This window comes from Rhinolophus sinicus, chromosome 3 (assembly GCF_057876585.1).
Source record: "Rhinolophus sinicus isolate RSI-liver-muscle chromosome 3, RSI-T2T, whole genome shotgun sequence".
In the NCBI taxonomy this organism is placed as follows: Eukaryota; Metazoa; Chordata; class Mammalia; order Chiroptera; family Rhinolophidae; genus Rhinolophus; species Rhinolophus sinicus.
The window spans coordinates 136,889,305-136,908,700 of NC_142503.1; the positions used below are offsets into that span (position 1 = coordinate 136,889,305).

Consider the following 19,396-nt stretch of genomic DNA (forward strand, 5'->3'; position numbering starts at 1 on the left):
CTTTCTGGATCTCTTCGCTATAACAATTCTCCAATTTGAACAAATGCAGCACTTTCTTCACACTTCTTTCACGTCGCTTGGTTCAGTCTGCCTTATGTTATCGTACTTGTTTACTAGTTCTATCCTCTACCACCCGATCAAAAGCTTGACTCTACACGCCATCTTTGAAAGAGCGTTTTATACATACTAAATACACAGAAATTTGTTTGCATTTAATTAAATCTGGATTTGCTTTTTTCTGATTTGACGGAACGATTTAAGCTAATCTTGCAACGTCATTGACTGCCATGGTTTTTCAAATCTGGCCATGAATTATGACCCTCGGAATAATAATTAGCTCATTGCTTTTCATTTGGAGGTCCAGCGAAAACTATCACAAATATCAGAAGGGATGTCCTATGACTTTTTGAGCAGGGAAGAAAGATTGCCTACAAGTGTCTATACAAGGCACTCACTATTCCACTATGCAGCCCTTTGCCCCCTCCCCCATAAATGTAGCAGCAGAATCCATTAACACAGTTTCTTGAGCTTTGGAAGAGAATGAACAGATTTCCTAAGCCAAAAATTAGATACAAGATTTTTGTGCCATTTCCAGGTGAGCTCCCATTTAAAATGGAGCTTTAAGTGGCAAGAAGTCTTCGAATAGCTGGGACATTTCAATGGTTGCTGACCAGAGCAGCTGAAACCTGAGCTATCTTTGAAAATTAAAGCCATGTGATTATAACATCTACAGCTGCTTTTGATTCCAATATGAGCTTAATTTTTCTTCTAGAATCATCTCACAGGCAAAAATAACAATTTGTTGCTAATGGATAGTACACACACAGAAAACTATAGAGAAAGATTTTTGGCTTCTAAAATCTTTTTATATAGATTGAACTATATAAAAAACTATCATTTTTGATCTGTGAAAAGAGCAATTACATATAGTTCAAACTAATATTTTTTAACTCTAGTATTTCATATTGTTTTGAAATTATATTCTAGAACTTCTTGATTTGTAAGGATATCCATAATCCTTATACCAGTGGAAAATTTACCAGGCAATAAGAGAATAAATACACAAGCCACAGACTAAGAAAAATTATTTGCAAAAATTATTTGCATATATCTAATAATGGACTTCCATCCAAAATACACACAGAATTCTTAAAATTCAACAATAAGAAAACAATCCAATTTTAAAACGGGCAAAAGATCTGAAGATAAAATACACAAATGGCAAATAAGCATATGAAAAGGTACTCAACATCATATTCCATTAGACAACTGCAAATTAAAACAATAATGAGATACCAATGCACAACTATTAAAACGGCTAAAATCCAAAACCCTGACAATAGCAAATGCTGATGAGGATGTGGGACAACAGAAATTCTCATTCCTTGGTGATGGGAATGTAATGGGATAGCCACTTTGGAAAACAGTTTGGCAATTTCTAACAAAGCTAAACACAGGTTACCACAGGATCCAAAAATTGCACTCCTGGGTATTTACCCAAGTAAGTTGAAAATTTATGTCCACACAAAAACCTGCACCCAAACATTTGTAGCAGCTTTATTCATAATTACCAAAACTTGGAAGCAACCAAGATGTGCTTAGTAGATGAATCTGGTACATATCCATACAATGGAATATTTTTCATCAATAAGAAGAAATGAGCTATTAAAATACATAAAGACATAAATAAATCTTAAATACATATTGCAAAGTGAAAGAAGCCAATCTAAAATTTTACATACTGCATTATTCCAACTGTATGACATTCTGGAAACTATGAAGACAAGAAAAGTAAAACACTCTAGAAAACTACAGTGACGATAAAAGAAAAAAATAAATAAAATCAGTGGTTGCCAGGGATTCATGGGGAGGGAAAGAAGGATGAACAGGTAGAGCACAGGTGATTTTTAGGGCAATGAAACTGTTACTCTGCATGGTTCTGTAATTGTGGGTACATTGCACAAATTTGTCAAAACCCATAGAATGTACCACACAAAGAGCAAACCCTAATGTAAACTATGGTCTTTAGTTAACAATAATGTATTAATATCGGCTCATCAATTGTAAGAAAAATGTACCACACTAATGCAAGGTGTTAATAAGAGGGGAAATTGTGGATCAGTGGTTCCTGGGAGTTAAGGAAGAATTAACAGGTAGAACACATGATTTTTAGAGAGTGAAATTATTCTGTGATACTGTAAGGGTAGAAACATGACATTATGCGTTTGCTAAAATTATATAACTGTACAACACAAAGAGTGCACCCTAATGTAAAATATGGACATCAATTCATAATAACATATCAATATCGGTTCATTAGTTGTACCCCATTAACGCAAGATGTTAATAATAGGGAAGCTGGGAGTGGATATATGAGAACGATATACTTTCTGTGATTTTTTTCTGTAAACCTAAAACTGTTCTAAAAAATAAAGTCTATTAAAAATTTTTAATGTATCAGGGCATACATTTCTTTATGAAATCTGGTGTGTGTTCCAATTAAAAAACTGTTCAATGTAAACAGTTCAAGTAGTAAGAACTAACACTTTAAAAAGCTAAAGTAAGGAGAGACAATAAGAAAGGCAGATAAACAGTTGAAAAAAAATCCATCTTACTGGGGACCAAATAACAGTGATGTATTCTTTCTTGCTAATGTAGGTTATGTGTGATTATATTTTTCTTTCTTCTACCCTACAGTTCAGAGGCTGATGTGCTATTCTATAAAGGCTACATAACTTTTCTCTGGCTGATTTGACAATATTGGTTTGTTCTCACTAGAGCGATGATACAAAGCTTTAGAAAAGCTACAGAAAAATGAGGGGGAAATAAGTGTAAGTGCCAGGATCCTGTGCAGAGATCAAGAAAGGTCTAACTTCAAGAATTTCCACTCTCATTATATTTTCATTTCTGAGTTCTAAATGGTTCCATTTCAAGTCTTCCATTGCCATACTCTCAAAAGCCCCTTTCATTTCTTTAAATATATTAAACAGACTTACTTTACATCCTGAAATAGACTATTCCAAACTGCAGTCTGTGTGGAACTGATTCTATAGTGTGTTTTTTCTATTAACTCTTGCTTATGGTGGCTTATTTCCATATGTGTTGGTGGGGTTGTGGGGGAGTGTCTTCTTGTGAATTCGTAGTCCTCAAACTTTATTTGTAGAAATTCTTTAAGGTCTACATTTAAATTGTGTTCTTCCATAGAGATTTCCCTTTCTTCTACCAAGAGCCAGGAGTACTGGCAACCTAAGACCACTTTCAACTAAACATTCAACTTGGAGTTTTGCAGGCCCTACAGGTAGCGTGAACTGAAACCCAAAACCTACCTTCATGCAGGCTTGTAGTTAGAAATTCTCATTGGAGACTTTTCACCTTCCACCCACAAAGCAGATATAGATAGATACAGATACAGATAAATATATAGATATAAATTTCCATCACTCCCTCTTCAGAGCAGGATTTCCCTAGTTTATCCACTAAGGTTTTAACCATTTGGTGTGCCAACTCTGTGTGGGAGCTCTGATTTGACCTCTTCAGCTTCAGGCTCTGTCTCCTGAGCCCCCTACACATAGCCTATTGAAACCCAGGCTTTAGGCAATTAGAGATCAACAGATAAATACCTTGGGAACAAATGCTGCCTCCAATGGCCACTTACCCCTCCTGATTCATATATTATTTTGTCATCTCTGTCCTCCAAGGAATTCCCCTACAGTTTTTGCCAGCTCAGCCATTAAAAATTACTTTAAAAAAAAATTTTTTTTTATCCAGCATATATAGGTTTGCTCTATTAAGAGGAGTTTCTCTAAACATCTAGTCTGCCATATAGAACTCTCCCACTCAAGAGACTTGGCACAGGGGACTGGCTGCAAGGCCATGTTTGCTCCTATTTCTAATATGAAACTTTATATAATTCATAATCCGAGGCAGTGTTTTTCATTTTGTTTCAGCTTTTTCCAACTTCCTTCCATGGCCTGGAAACCGCACACTGGCCCCAGTTCCACACAATGAATCTGATTTTGGTCCCCGGCCTCACACGGATCACTTTGACCTCACGTCAGTCAAACCCCAGCTTCAGGTCTGCTAAGTTTTGTGTTTCTATTGCATTTCTGCTCACAGAGTAATACATCCTGCTTATTATTATGCTATGTCTTAAATTTTCTGTATAGTTGGAACCACAGTAAGTATAAAGTCAATACATGACCTTGACCGAAAATCAAGATCAAACTGTTTTTTTAAATAGAATTTTCAGGTGGAATTTTATGGGCTTTTTTTTTTCATTGTCGTATATATTTTCTCCTAAAACACTAGCATCAAAGCTAGTGTGTCTAATTATGTTAATTAGACAGGATGTTAAGAACAAGAATTTAATATGTAAAGATAACCCCTGAGCCCAGTTAATCAGAGATGGAGGCCTCTGTAGTTCCCTATAATATAAATGAGCCAAAGAGCTGGAAACCAAAGACCAGGGCAGAATCCAATGATATCAAGACATCACTATCTAGGAGGGGGGACACAGGCCCAAGAAACACAAGATGAAGGTAAAGAAGGGAGCAGACAGCCACATCTCGAGGACTGAGATCCAGGTTGCTCAGAACCACGGCCTCAACATCAGAGATCAGGAATGGGCCGACATTCGGGGCTCTTCAAAGTGACTGGCAAAGTGTGGGGTCTGCCAGTCATTGCCAGGCCTCAAACTGTTTGTGACCAGTCTGCTACAAGATACGGAGCTATGCAGAATTTAAATCATGTCACTAAGCAAGCTTTTCTTGATCAATAAAGAAATGAATGGATTTTTTTTCTGGTCAAAGTTCCTTAACCTCACCAGTAACTAACAATTTCCTGACCAGCTCCACTGAGATCACTGCCTTAGATAATCCTTGCTTTGGCCAGAGGTAGCTTTACATGGTAACCAGAAGTAGATCTAGTATCTGTAGGTTAAAAAAAAAAAATGCCTATAGCTGGTTTAGAAAATAATGCAAATATTAAAGACCACATTTGAATACTAATAACACCTCAATTGGGAAAGAATTGTTCAGGAATTTAATGTACTAAAATAATAATACTAAACATGACCATAGGTATTGAAAAAGACATTAAATAGTATTACTAGCCAGCCCACGTTAACATCCAAATAATAGGCTTGAGTTCAACCTTTAAAACTTGTCGTAACTTTTATTTATGCATTCTAATTTTATATCGATAAATGCTACACTGGTTAAGTGTGTTTTATGTGTGCATATATAGCATATTATAATTTTTTATAATATTTATTTCACTTTATATAATTACATTTAATTATATCCTTCAATGGGATATTGATTGCTTACTTCCTGAACCTTGTAGCTGCACTTGATCCATGTAAACCACATCCATGGCACACGGCCTCAACAAACGAACTTTGAAAATGAATTCAGGAAGCAAACAGTGAGTTATGCTAAAACCTAAATGGCTTTATTATCTGTTTATAAAGCCTCTGCTCAACAATAAAGCTTTAAGAAAAAAACAGGTAATGTTATAAATGAAAGCTGCCATCAAAATTTTCCTTTTTAAGATAACTTGCATGATATTCAACATATCATTCAGAAACAGCACAATACCTACACCTTCTCTAATAATATCAAGTCTGCAATATCTTAATATATGGGAAGAACCATAATCCAAAAGAAAATATCTTTAATACTTTTCTAAATGTTTTTATTATATAGGCAGAATGCAAGATTTCAAATCCAAAACGGATTTGAAACTGAAATCTATTTTATACAGGGATTAAAAATCATAGTTGAAACAAAATAAGTCAATGAAAAACATTCAATTAGTATTAGTACCCAAAGCACTACAGATAATTTTCTTTTCAATCTATACTATGCTAAATGTAGGTTAAAAAAAAAATGTGTTTCTTTACCTATGTTTCTTTACCTATGTTTATAAGAACAAATTTTTCAGGTTTGTTTAACTGTTAATGTACAAATCCCACTCTCAATATTTTACAACCAAATATTTTGCATCATTATCGCATATACATGCCATTACTTACAGAAGAAAACAAAGGTTGTACACTCTATAAAAATACCAATTTTACGTGTCAGTGTTATCGATCTTCCTAAAAGATGTTACAAATGAAAAAAAAGAAAATTAAGTAATTTCTACAGTTCTGGACAATGACACCAAAGAGAGAATATAACCACTTTTCCAACTCAGGTCTAAGTTAATATACAAATATTAATGCACACTAGTTAGTCTTCCACTTTAACTACAAACATGTCAGGCTTGTTTGGAGTTCTGTTGAATTTGGAAAAGACGGATCAACAGTTGGTAACAGCTTAAAGGTATTAGAATAAAGCCCACGTTTATGGGTAGCCTCAAATCTTAGCTGAAAATTAGCTGAACTATACAGGTATAACTTAAAAAGGTTGGATTGAATGAGAAGTTCACAGACTGAAGTGTCAAAAGAATTGGGGATTGGCCCAAGTCTATCACTAACTAACTGTCAGTCTTTGAAAAGTTATTTAGCCATTCAAAACTGGTTGCTAACCCATGGAACTGGCCCGCGTGACGTCTAAGATCCCTTCGCTTTCACATTCTATAATTCCGATTCTATGGCATGTTTAACAATTGAAGGTAGACCCTCTGTCCATTCACTAAGCAGAAGAAACCCTCCAGTCTTCTGCTTGGGGTCCATGTATTCTCATCCTAGGTTAAATGGCAATAGCATGTCAAAATGAGAATAAGAACACAAGGACTTATCATCTTTTGTGAACCACATTCTTATCCACAATGCTCAGCAACAAGGCTTAGAGTGCTAAACATTTTGATGCAATAATGATAACGCAGTTCACCAAACAAGGCCAAGCTCAGTGGTTTCCAGGAAACTGAAACGAGAAAGAATGCAGAAAGAAATAGTAGAGACTTCAAATGATGCAAAAAATGAATGAAGTTCCAACTGAGAATCAACACGAGACACAATAAAGACCTAAAAAGTATGGTCAATGCATTTAGAATGATTGGAACCATGGAAAGCTTTTCCTAACAATACTAACAAAACATCTTTGAGAATATTTTATCATTAAAGGAATCAATGAGATGACATCAGATTGATGATTCTTTCTTGGGAAATACAAAAACTAAAATTGAAATCTTCTGATTTGTGAAAGCTAGCATTATTATTCAACATCATTAAAGGGATTTTACCTAATCCTAGAAATTAAATTAAAGATGTTCTTTATTTTTTTAAAAAAAATCCCCTTAGTCTTATTATCACAACGGAACACTTAATACCTCAGGAAAATTAGACCAAACATCAATTAGTGTTACTATTTATTTAACTTACTCACAAAGTCCATCACTATATTAAAGGATTGAAAGTATATAAACAATAGAAACTGGAAAATAATAAAGCTAAGTTATTAACACATATTCTACTTCCCTTCAGATTTTTGTCAATATATATATATACACATATGCATTACACAGTTACAGTTTACTTAAAATCTATCCAGAATTTTATTTTTATATTTTATGTCACCCATTTCCAACTAAAAGTCCTTTATTGACAAATTCATATACTGTTATTTTTATTTCCTACCATAATGTTAAATGGGTTAAGACTGTATAAATTGTTAAGGTTGAGAGCATTTAAATTGTTTCTTGTTTGGTTTAGTTTCGTTTTCCTTGAGTGTTATTTCTTTGGAAATATTCCTAAAAGTGGAATATTATAGGTCAAAATGTTATAGCAACAGCTATAACATTGTTTATAGTTTTATAATAATTGATCAATTACTTTCATGGGGGAAAATAACCAATTTAAAAAGTCACTGATGTTTAAATATTGCTGTCTCCACCTCTACACCACTCCCACTAACACATAATTATATCATATTTATCATTATTTTTGCTGGTCTGATAGGAGTACATAGTGGGTAAAGGGGGGTTGAATATGGCTTTTAATCACTGGTAAGGTGGAGCATTACTCCTTGTGACGACTCACTCTATTTTCCTAAATGCATAAAGGCCACTTATTGAGAAACAATAAATAATGATCTTTTGTATGCATCAATGCTTTCCATATTTTTAAACATTAATTCTGTTTATCAATGTAACACGCATATATTATGGAAAGTTGGGTTATAGAGATAAGTATGAGAAATAATATAACAATCACCCATAATGCCAACACACTTTTCCTTTTAAATAGTGTGTTATAAAAAGTGAATTCCCCTTTTCACCTTCCTATCCAGCCTATCCCCACTAAAAACAATCACTGTTAGTATTTGGTGCATATTGCTCCAGATTATTGATAAAAATGGAATCATACTGAACATTGTCTTTTGCAACAGGCTCTTTTTCCTAAATACTATATCACAGACATCTTTCCAAGATATATAGATCTATCTCATTCTTTTGATAGCAGTATGGCATTCTATTATGTGTATATATACATATATAAATGTATATATATGTATATATGTATGTGTGTGTGTGTGTGTGTGTGTGTGTGTGTGTATATATATATATATATATATATATATATATATATATATATACACGTAAAATGTTATGAAACCACATTGAAGAAAGGTAAAGTGGTCCCAGGTGATATCTGAGCATACACATTACATTTGTTTCTTTCTTATTTTAGTTATGGTCTCATAGATACCACCAATTACCTTGACTCCTTGATTTTCCACTGCAGTCACCCAACCTATCTTCATCCCCACCTCAACTGACAACCCATTTTCTCCATTTTGGTGGACTGCTATCATTCAGAAATCATATTCTCTGGTCTGTAGGTGGCAGGCTAACTTATATATAAGTATATCACAATCTCATAGTCTCCTAAAAAGTTTTACTTCCAAAAGCAACCTTCAATAAAAGATTTTTTTAATTGTTTATCTATTTTTTAAAGTTACACTGACATTCAATACTATTTTATATTAATTTCAGGTGTACAGCATAGTGGTTAGACAGTCATATAATTTAGGCAGTGATTTCCCCTGGATCAGTCCAGCGCCCTCCTGGCACTGTACATAGTTTTTGCAACATTATTGACTATATTCTCTATGCTGCACTTTACATCCCTGTGGCAATTTTGTGACTACCATTTTGTGTTTCCTAATTCCCTTCACCTTTTTCACCCAGTTTAAACCCCTTCCCTTTGGAAACCATCAATTTGTTCTCTGCATCTATGAGTCTGTGCCTGTTTTCTTCATTCATTTATTTTGTTGTTTAGAAGATTTAAACCAATTAATGCTAAATATTTAGGAAGCACACAAATGGAGCTTTAGATACTATAAATAACATCATTTCTCACCAAAAATACGTATGCCAAGAACCACACACCAAAGCACAAGGTCATCTAGACCTACTTCTTTGATTTTAAAGTAACAAAACCAAGTCTCTAAGTGACTAAGTGACTTATTCAAGGTAACAGAGCTACTGACAACACCGAAAAAAGGACTCAAGTCTCCAGATTCCCAATCTACGTAGTGCCTAGAGGTTTGTGAGGCTTTACAATGGGCTTTCCAGAGCTTGAGACAGACATAGTATCGTCCCTCAAAAGCACACACAGTACAAAGATGATTTATAAGATATTATGAAATACTAAGCAATTGAAACATAAAAACAGTACAGATCAACACACACCTGCCTTTATCAACCAGATACTAATTCCTGAAAGTATTGACCATAAAACACAAAACTGTGAAATTATTTCTTATATGAAGGATTTCAAACATTTTGCCCATAAACATTACCGGTTGTAACAAACTTATCATTTATCGTACTTTCATTATCAAAAAACAATCTCAATCATGAAAAGGAAAGTAAATAAGTACCAGAAAGGCAGTATAGCACAGTTGTTAAAAGCTAACTATTTGAACCCTATCTCTTCTCTTTCTAGCTATACAACCTTAAGGAAGTTACTCAACCTCTCTGTGCCTCCTCATCTAAAAAATGAGGGTAGTAGTGTATACCTCTTAGATTGGTTATAAAGATTAAATGAGTTAATAAATTGTAAAGTACCTGGAACAGTACCTGGCACATAGTAGGTATACAATAATTGCTCTTCTCAACTTACATATTATTCTTTTCTACTTAAATACCAACCAACTCTTGATATTTACTATATCTCTTTAAGTCTAGCCAACCTTCATATGACACTGGAATAAAACGTGAACTTTAATGTTTTGAATCAAAAAATTAAATAATGATAGAGACATGGTAGAAAAGAACAAATACATGTCCAAGGCATAGGACAAATGATTAGAAATCAGGAAAACTGAATTATGGAGAATGATAGACTTTGCCTAACTTGGATTGACAGGTGCAGGGTGAAAAGTGCCAACAGTTTTCAAAACCAGTCATACCATCAAGTTTGAAATGCCCCATCACTACCACCAGATCTATTGACCAAAAGTCCCTTTACACTTCCTAACCATTCCTACTTCTCCATTCAAGACTCAAGAAGAAAAAAAAATCCCTCAGAAAATAAAAATAGAGGTCTCCCTGAATACAATTCCCATGAAAAGTAAGTAAAAATGAACTATAAAGAGAATTATAAATGCACAATGCATTTATTCCCTTTATAATCATTGCCTGACTCTCATTAGGTAGATATGGCAACAAAGGAGACATACTGGTTAAAACTTCATGAGGCATGAAGATCACCCAAGATAACAGGATTAAAATTTTAAAAAAGACTTACCACATTTTCCTTCATCTTTCTCAGCTTTTCGTCTATCTCTCTCAGCCGATTTTGCTGATCCCGTTCCTCTTTGGTGTTCCGAAGTACCTTTTCTCCTGGAGTTATTTCCATATTTCTATCACCACCATTAAGGTCAGGCATCTAATTAAAAAAAATAAATGCATGCACAGACTGAAAATGTACCATCACACACTGCTCTAAAGGAACTGAGTCTTGAAGGTTGACTTTGTTTCTCAAACAATATTTGTTCCCTTAAAAATTATATTTATAATTCTCTAAACTCTTCCTATTTTAGCAGTGAAAGGTCCAGTTGTACATAAAACAAGGAGGGAAATCAACTCAATCATAGGGAAAGCAGGAAGTTAGAGTGAAAGAACAGTGGCCTGGGCTCTAGTGTACTTATCAGCTTAAGATCTTGGCCAAATCACAATTTCTCTGGGCTTCAAGCTCATCATATACAAATAATAATAATAAAAACCCCTTCCCTTCCATGTTATGAGAGAAAGCTCTGTCACAGTGAAAAGAGGACTGGACTTGGCAGAGTCAAGAGTTTGGAACCCTGGCTCTCGGTCCCTAAGATGACCTTAGGGACAGCAGTTAACTTCTCTGAACTTCAGTTTCACCATCTTCAAAATGATAACAATAATAATAAAATAATATCTCACCTAAAAGTCATCACAGTACATAGTAAGCATATAACAAATCTTAGTGCCTAGCAAATGTGAGCTGAATATGTCCTTTGAATACTATTTAATGAAAGTATTTTATATTGTCAGCAATATTTGAATTCACAGAACCCTATTCTCCCAAAGTTAATATTATTTCTAGGTTATACAAATGAGTATTCTTGACAGTGAGCCAGTCTTATAGCTATAACCAAACTTCCTATATTTTCCCCCACGGATCTCCTACTCTGTGTTGCCATGTAGGTGACTAGCCTCAATGACATTTTTGAAGTTGCTCAAGGCACAATCCTCCCACATCCTTATTCTTTATATACATTTGGTCATCAAGAATAGTCACCATTTACTTTCTAATACCTCTTTAATCATGGCCCTTCTCTCTCTCTCACTGCCTCATCCTCCCTCACTTGAATCTGTAGTTCTCAAATCCCAGTGTGCTGTGGACTTACTTACCTGCAGAGCCTGGGAAAACACTCAAAGGGCCCCCTCCACCCCAGAGATTCTGATTCAGTAGGGAAGGACTAAGGACTGACAAACTGAAGCACTGCTACTTGAGAATCTGAGGACTGCCGACGTGAGCCACTACTTGAGCCTCTTAACTGGGCTTGGTGTGACCCATCTCCCCATCCATTCCACCCTTTGGAGAGAAGATGCAGAGCAAGGTGCAGAGTCCTCACTGTTTTGTGGCCTCGGCCCTGCCTATCTCATCTCCCATTGCTTGCATCTCAGACCCAAAGCCTCAGCAATATTCACTACAGCTAGTTCTCCCCCACCCCAGGCCTCCCTCCAACTCATCATGGAGACTCCTACTCTTTTTGAAGCCAGCACAAACATATTTCCACTATAAATTATTCCCTGACATACCTAGGAAGGGCAATTATTCTCTCCAGCATTCCACATGTTCCTTGTACATACCACACTGTCACTGCCCAGACAGGGACCATGACTGGTCCCATTCTGTATCCCAACACAAACTATAATCCTGAAACTATATTAGCAGTGGTACCTGTGAAGGACTTCTTCCTGGTTCCTAGATGGCCATCTTCCTGCTGTGTCCTCACACAGCAGAAGGAAGAGGGAGCTCTGGGGGTCTTTTTCATAAGGGCACTAATCCCATTCATGAAGGCTCCACCCTCGTGACCTAATCACCTCCCAAAGTCTCACCTCAAATACCATCACATTTTGGATTAGATTTCAATATATGAATTTCGGGGGAACACAAACATTCGGTCTATAGCCCATAGTGACCTGAAAAATTTCCAAATTAGATTTCATTTTTAAACAAAAATCATTTGTTAAAAAGGAAAAAAAGGACATCATTTTAATAATCTACAACTATGATTTTTTATTTAATCTTTGGGTAGTCAAAGAAAAGAGGCAGAAAGAAAAAAGTTTGTAAATCAGACTTCATCAATATTTTTAAATTTTGCTTATCCACGGCCACCACTAATAGACAAGCCACAGAGTGAGAGAAAAGTATCATAACACATAAGTCTGACAAAAGATTTGAATCCAGTGTATATAAGGAATTAACACAATTTAATAAAATAAACAAGACTAAATAATCGAAAGACAACCCAATTCTAAAACTTGAACAGATGCTTCGTAAAAGAAGACATCTGAATGACAAATAAGCACATACAAAAGTCTTCAACATCGTTAAGTCATCAGGGAAATGCAAACTAAAATCATAGTGAGATATCACTACACAGCCACTAGAATGGCCCCGATGAAAAAGTTTGTTACCACCACATTTTGGAAAAGTGTGGAACAAGTGGAACTCTCTTGTGTTGCTGGGAAGTATATAATAGTACAACCACTCTGGAAAACTGGCAGTTTCTTAAAAAGTTAAACATTTGTCTATTCTATGACACAGCAATTCCACTCCTGAGAATCTATCCAAGAAAAATGAAAATGTATGACTTAAAAGTTTGTACATGAATATTCATAGCAGCTTTATGCTATGTGGCCAAATGTCCATCCACAAGAGAATGATAACCTGGTGAGCACCTCACACAAACGGGCACAATCAAATGTTGCTTGATCTTGTAGTTCGGTTTAGTCAGTGGGGGTGAGGAGTATTAAGAGATGGAAGGGCAGGAGGAGAGAGTTTGGGGTATTTTCTCCTTCCCCTCCCTGCTTTGGTGCCCATCAGGAAGGTTTTCTTAGATTCATCTGCATATTCACGCTCACAGACAAACAGAGGCCACACTTGGAGTCAGTCTACTCAGAAGGACTTAGGACAGGAACCACAGCAAGGCAGGGTCAGGCATCTCTCTTCAGTGGGAGTTTCTGCTGCAACCCATGTCATCACAGCACAGGCATAAGGGGCAAGGAAACTACCCTGGCTAAAAGCTTCATACCCCATAGGAGCATCGTTGCTTGAAATGACCCCATAGGTACAGCACCCAAGATCCCAGCAAGGGCCATGCCCAGCTACAAGAATCAATGCACTTAGGGGAGCCCAAAGTATGGTTTCCCCGTCAGGTCTTTATAATTCTCCCAATCCAGGGGTCATTTTTAGCATATGTGTGGTTGCCTCCTAACATTGTTGACATTCCAACTTTCATCAGATTGTCGGGGAAAAAGTTAGGAAATTAACTACAGCTCCAATTCTCATGTTCAAAGGGGAAGGGTTTGTTAATCCTTTGCCCAGGCCCTCAATGATTACAACTTTGGATGGCCAATTATTTGACCATGGCTCTAGAGCTCCCTAAGCTCCAATACACTTTTTCTTCCCCCTACCCTCTGTTGCTAGTCCTTAGGTGTCCCAACACCCCTTACTGGATCCTATCTATAAGTAGTTCCTTCATTTAATTATCTTCAAAATCCAAGTTGGGTGTTTTTTCTGTTTCTTTCCCAGAACTCTAACTAGTATACTATATATGAATATGTGTATGTATCAATGTATGTATGCGTGTATGTATGTATGTATGCATGTATGTATGTACAAGGTGTGATCAAACAATACAGTAAATGTTTAAGTTTAAAAGAATTTATTACAGTAAAAGACACATTGCCATTAATCCCCCTCAAAATACTCCCTTTTACTTCAAACACATTTATCCCATCGTTCTTGCCATTTTCTGAAGCAGTTCTGGAAGTCCTCTTTTGTGAGTGTCTTTAGTTGTGCTGTCGTGGCTGCCTCCATGTCCTGAGTCACTTTTACTTTGGGGAAGAGCCAGAAGTCACACAGTACCAGATCCAGTGAATAAGTGGATGAGGACACACCATAATGTTTTTATTTGACAGAGATTGCCGTATACCAGAAGTGATGTGTGACACGGAGCATTGTCATGACAGAGGATGATTTATGGCACATTTTAACACACACATTCTCTCAACCATAGCTCACACCCAACTGACTGCACCGAACAAGATGAAACTTGTCACACACTGTCACTAAGGTTAGATGTGCTGCTTCCTGTATTGAAGATCCCTGTCTTTCCGTTGGATGGCACTCAACAGCAACATTCACCATATGTTTTGATCACAACTGAAAGGCTCCATGTCACACATCGCTTCTGGTACAGTAATTTCTGTCAAAAACATTACGGTGTGTCCTCATTCACCTTATTCACCAGAACTGGCACTGTGAGACTTCTGGCTCTTACCCAAAGTCAAAATGACCATGAAACGTTTTGAATCAATTCAGGACATCGAGGCAGCCAGGACAGCACAATTAATGACACTCATGAAAGAGGACTGCCAGAACTGCTTCAGAAAGTGATAAGAAAGATGGGATAAGTGTGTTCGAAGCAAGAGGGGGTATTTTGAGGGGGATTAATGGCAATGTGCCTTTTACTGTAATAATTTTTTTATTTAAACATTCACCGTATTGTTTGATTATATCTCGTATGTATACATGCCTGTACGTATGTATGTGTGTATGCATTTACAGAGAAGTAGACTAGAAGAAAATTTAACTTGATACGAAAAATCTTAATTATTTTATCTCACTTTTATTAAATGTTTTTGTATTTCCTGAATTTTCTATAATAAACATGTATTAATTTCATAAGCAGAAAAAGTCATTTTTTTATTTTTAAGAAAACAAAAAGATGATTATTCTACCAAGGCTATTTTTATTCTGCTGTGACAATGTGACTCTCTATATCCAAGAGGTACTGGCCTGAAGGTTAGATTTTAACTCCAGTTCTACTGGTGTAACAAGCTATGTACTTTTGAGCAAGTCACTTTCTCTTTTGGGGTCTCAATTTCTTCTAATCAAGTTTCCTCAACTCTAATAGCTTATGAGTCTGTAATTCTCTATAGTTAGACCTAAGGATGTAACATCTTTCCTCAGTCATGGTCTCTGATAGCGTAACCATACAGTTCAAATATCTGAAGGACAGCATGTAACGAAAGCAGAGGCTAAGAGGAAGCAAGAAAAGTAGTCATCGATTCTGGCCAAAATTGCCTGGTGACATATTTAAGAACCTCTGTGGTGCCAGGAGAGGTTTTATTGTCACATCAACATCCCAACCAGTACTGTCTGTTTTCACAAGCAACAGCAGATAACCTTGATTCCTATGATAGAAATGTTTGAGCAGACTCTCTGACCATCCACATTGTTTCAGTGTTTCCGAGTCATATAGAAATGTTTTTATTCAGTAAAAGTGAAGTTCAGTTCAGTAAAAGCTCTCATGATATGCAGAGAATATCTAAGGAGCCACAAAAAGAGAACTGTGCCTGAGGTCAATAAATATTTGTTGATTTGACTAATTGATTGCCAAGGGATTCTAAGTTCATCCTTAGAAAAATATCTGTAGTGTTGACTGAGCCAACAGGGGTCTTTGAAGTAAACTCATTCCCAAAAGCCAAATACAGAGGAAATTACTCACATATATTCATAAGTTATTTGATATGCAAATAAGACATGAGTTAAGGGCAAGAAAAACACAAACCTGCCTAAATAAAGCCAGCTTGCCCTGTGTTTTCAAGCTAATGCTATACTTTTCCAAAGGCTACTGCTATTTCCTATCATCAGATGGATCATTTGGTTGGCAGTACTAAAAATAGGGAAAAAAAATCTTTCAGCCAGATTGTTTTTATCATCTTGGCATATTGCCATGAAATGAAAGAAACCGTGACTACACGGGAGGCTTAACATAGGGAGGGGAAAAAGAAGTATAAATATAAACTCCAACGTAATCTGTAAAACACAAGTGGCAAAAATTCCCCAGATTTAATTGGGAATGATTGATAGGTTAACATAAGAAGCAAGAACCTCTGAAGTAACTTCTTGTTTATTACTCAGTCCAGATTTCCATGCTATTACGAGTGGCATGCTTCTGTAATTTTTGGAAATGAACAGATGGTCAATAAGATTTCTGTGTTTGTGACTAGCATACATAAAAAATCCTAGATTCCTGCCTTCGACCTGTATATTAAGTAATTTGAAGTCAACTGGACGGCATGGCCATTGTTGGAATTCTGCAAATCCCTGAACTCAACAATAAAACATCTTTCTAGATTACATGTCAAACAATGTTTTATATTTCCTCAGTTTTAGCTAATGTTGAAACAGGAAAAGGCAAAAAAACAAGTAATTGTTGCTGTCAGCAATAGTATATATGCTCTTGGCAAAAAAAGAGATAACTACAACTACAATTTCCTCAATCAAAGTTTGTTGATATTTTTTGTTAGTCTTACCAAATTGTGCACAACTGAATCAGTATTTTAAGAGCAAGAAAAATAAATCAAATTAAGGAGGACCTTTATATTCAATAAAATGACTTGCTTTGAAAACAAAGAAATACCTCTTGTCGATGAGAGCCATTTCTGAAGACCCTCTCCCAATGAGAAAAAAAGAAAAAAAAAATCTAACCATGAACTGAAATTCTAGGTTTAGTAAGACTGATTGCATGAGAGATGAATAAATTACACTTTTTGCAAAGCCAAACTGAACAGAATTTATTATTGAATCCAGTTGGTAAGGATTTAAGAAACTGAATGCTTACATAATTCCTATATCTTAGATATTTCTGGAGAAAGCTGGAATTTAATACAGCTACAAATAAGAACTATAGTACTAAATTATGGAACCTTACTCAATTTTATGGTGGGATTTACAATACGTGGAAAGAACTAACTGATTTGTTGGAGGGTTAGGAGATGGGTACAGAAAGGTATGCACAGTTAAACCACAGATCTTAAGAAAAAAAATGCTTCAATTAGTTCTCTTTGCTAAGATGAAATGAAAATAAAAAGCAGATGTAAAAACTACAACCACATGATATTACTCACGTGACAGCAATAGCAGTAACATGCCATTCTTTCTTCTGAATGTGACCACATGCTTTATTTTATACTAAGGAAATCAGATACGTAAAACCAAATCTGCTTTTAAAACATTGCCATAAAGTTAAGAGCCAGGGCAGGGTGTCTATATGAGAACATCATAATCAGCGAGCTCATAAGGAAACGGAGGTTTCTTCTCTGCCTCTTTCACAACCAACACTTACTTAATCTCTGAGTCATGTTTCTGGAGTCCCACCAATTATTCTGACTCAGGTACGTTTAGCATCCTGGGCTTATGTGCCTACCAATTTAGCACCTTCTAGTTGCCATAGATGGGTTAGTCAGAAAGTCTGCTTGTTTCAACTTGTTTGGGAAACTGTTTTCTTGACCCAAAATTTCAAAATCTCCAAAGGAATTTTTTAAACAGCATGCCTTCATCAAAGAATCTTTTTTTTTTCTCTGTGCTCCTCAAGCATACACCTTCCCTACTTCTCGTAAGATCCGTTCCCATATTGTGGTACTTTTTGCTCCATTGCATGGTGACTCCACAAGTTGCTCTGTGTTTACATCCTACCTTGCACAGGACCCTACAAGCTGCTGAAAGGTCAGAAATGGAGCCACATGCGAATCTGGATGCTCCACATCTCCTATAAATAAGCAGGCATCCGGCCACGTGTTGATGGCCTGTGCAGGGACTAGACAAGTAACATAAATGCATGTGGCAGGCTTCGAGGCGGGCAGTACAGTAGGAAGTGTGGCTACTGTAGCGAACTGGAGAGTTTGTGCTCCATATAGAGCAGCAGGTGCTACTCAGCTCAGTCCTGTAGTTGGGCCAACCAAGGATTCAGGCCTAATGTTGCCAGATTTTCTCATTTTTCAAGAGAAACAAACATGTGGATTTTTATATCAGTTTACCCAATTTTTAAATGTTGGCTAAAAAAAGAAAAGAGTGTGAACCTTATGTGGGCTAAAGGAAACCCAGCAGTGAGCCCAATTTGCCCTGCAGGCCACCAGTTTGGCACCTCCTGCTGTCTAATGGCAGTTTTCCCTTGGGCCTCTGACCCCTTCTGCCTCATTCACTGCCTCTCCCTCCTCTTGTCCCTTCCTTGTGGAAATGTACTTTCTTGATATTCCTTCTAGAAGTGCTTTCTCTCTGTTCTCTGAATCACCACAGCACTTTGCTTATAGCCCTTCTATTGCGCTGCCTTGTACCGCTGTTACCTACTCATATGTATGATCTGTGCCTCCCATAAGGAAATAAATTCCTTAAGTCACTTGTTATTGTTATTATTATATCAATGGTTGAATTCTGTGTCAGACACTGTGCATAGCACTTCACATATATTAACTCATCTACCATTTCAAAGAACCCTAAAGAATACTATTATGACTACTATTTTATAGATGGGGAAACCGGGGTTTGGTGGGTTTCTAATTAATGCCCAAGTCCTCAGAACTTGAAGCAAGGCCTTTAGACGCCACAGTTCTGTGTTTGCCTGACTTATCTTTAAGTGCCCTATAATTCCTCGTACACAGTGAGCACCTGATTAATAGCTGTTGAACTGACTGTCAAAAAACAGACATTTATATTCCACTTAACAGCTGTTTTTCTTAAGGAGCATGGAGACAAATTACTGATGAGTTAATGGTTTGCAGAAGGGTTAAAAATCAAAATAACATCAATATTCACTATGAATACTTGAGGTTGAGCAATAGATTGGACCCCATTCATCAGCTGAATAGATACACTAGGCTTATCCGTGATACTTTT

General features: G+C 36.3%; 1 protein-coding gene across 3 annotated transcripts in view; it reads right to left on the reverse strand.

Moving 5' to 3' along the window:
• FSIP1 (fibrous sheath interacting protein 1) overlaps positions 1 to 19,396 on the reverse strand; it is a 166,082-nt gene that overhangs the window by 93,619 nt on the left and 53,067 nt on the right. For all 3 annotated transcript variants that reach the window (XM_019725567.3, XM_074327919.2, XM_088797135.1), the window contains exon 10: positions 10,700 to 10,840. In XM_019725567.3, the coding sequence (XP_019581126.3) occupies positions 10,700 to 10,840 (141 nt within the window). The remainder of the gene's footprint in view (positions 1 to 10,699; positions 10,841 to 19,396) is intronic.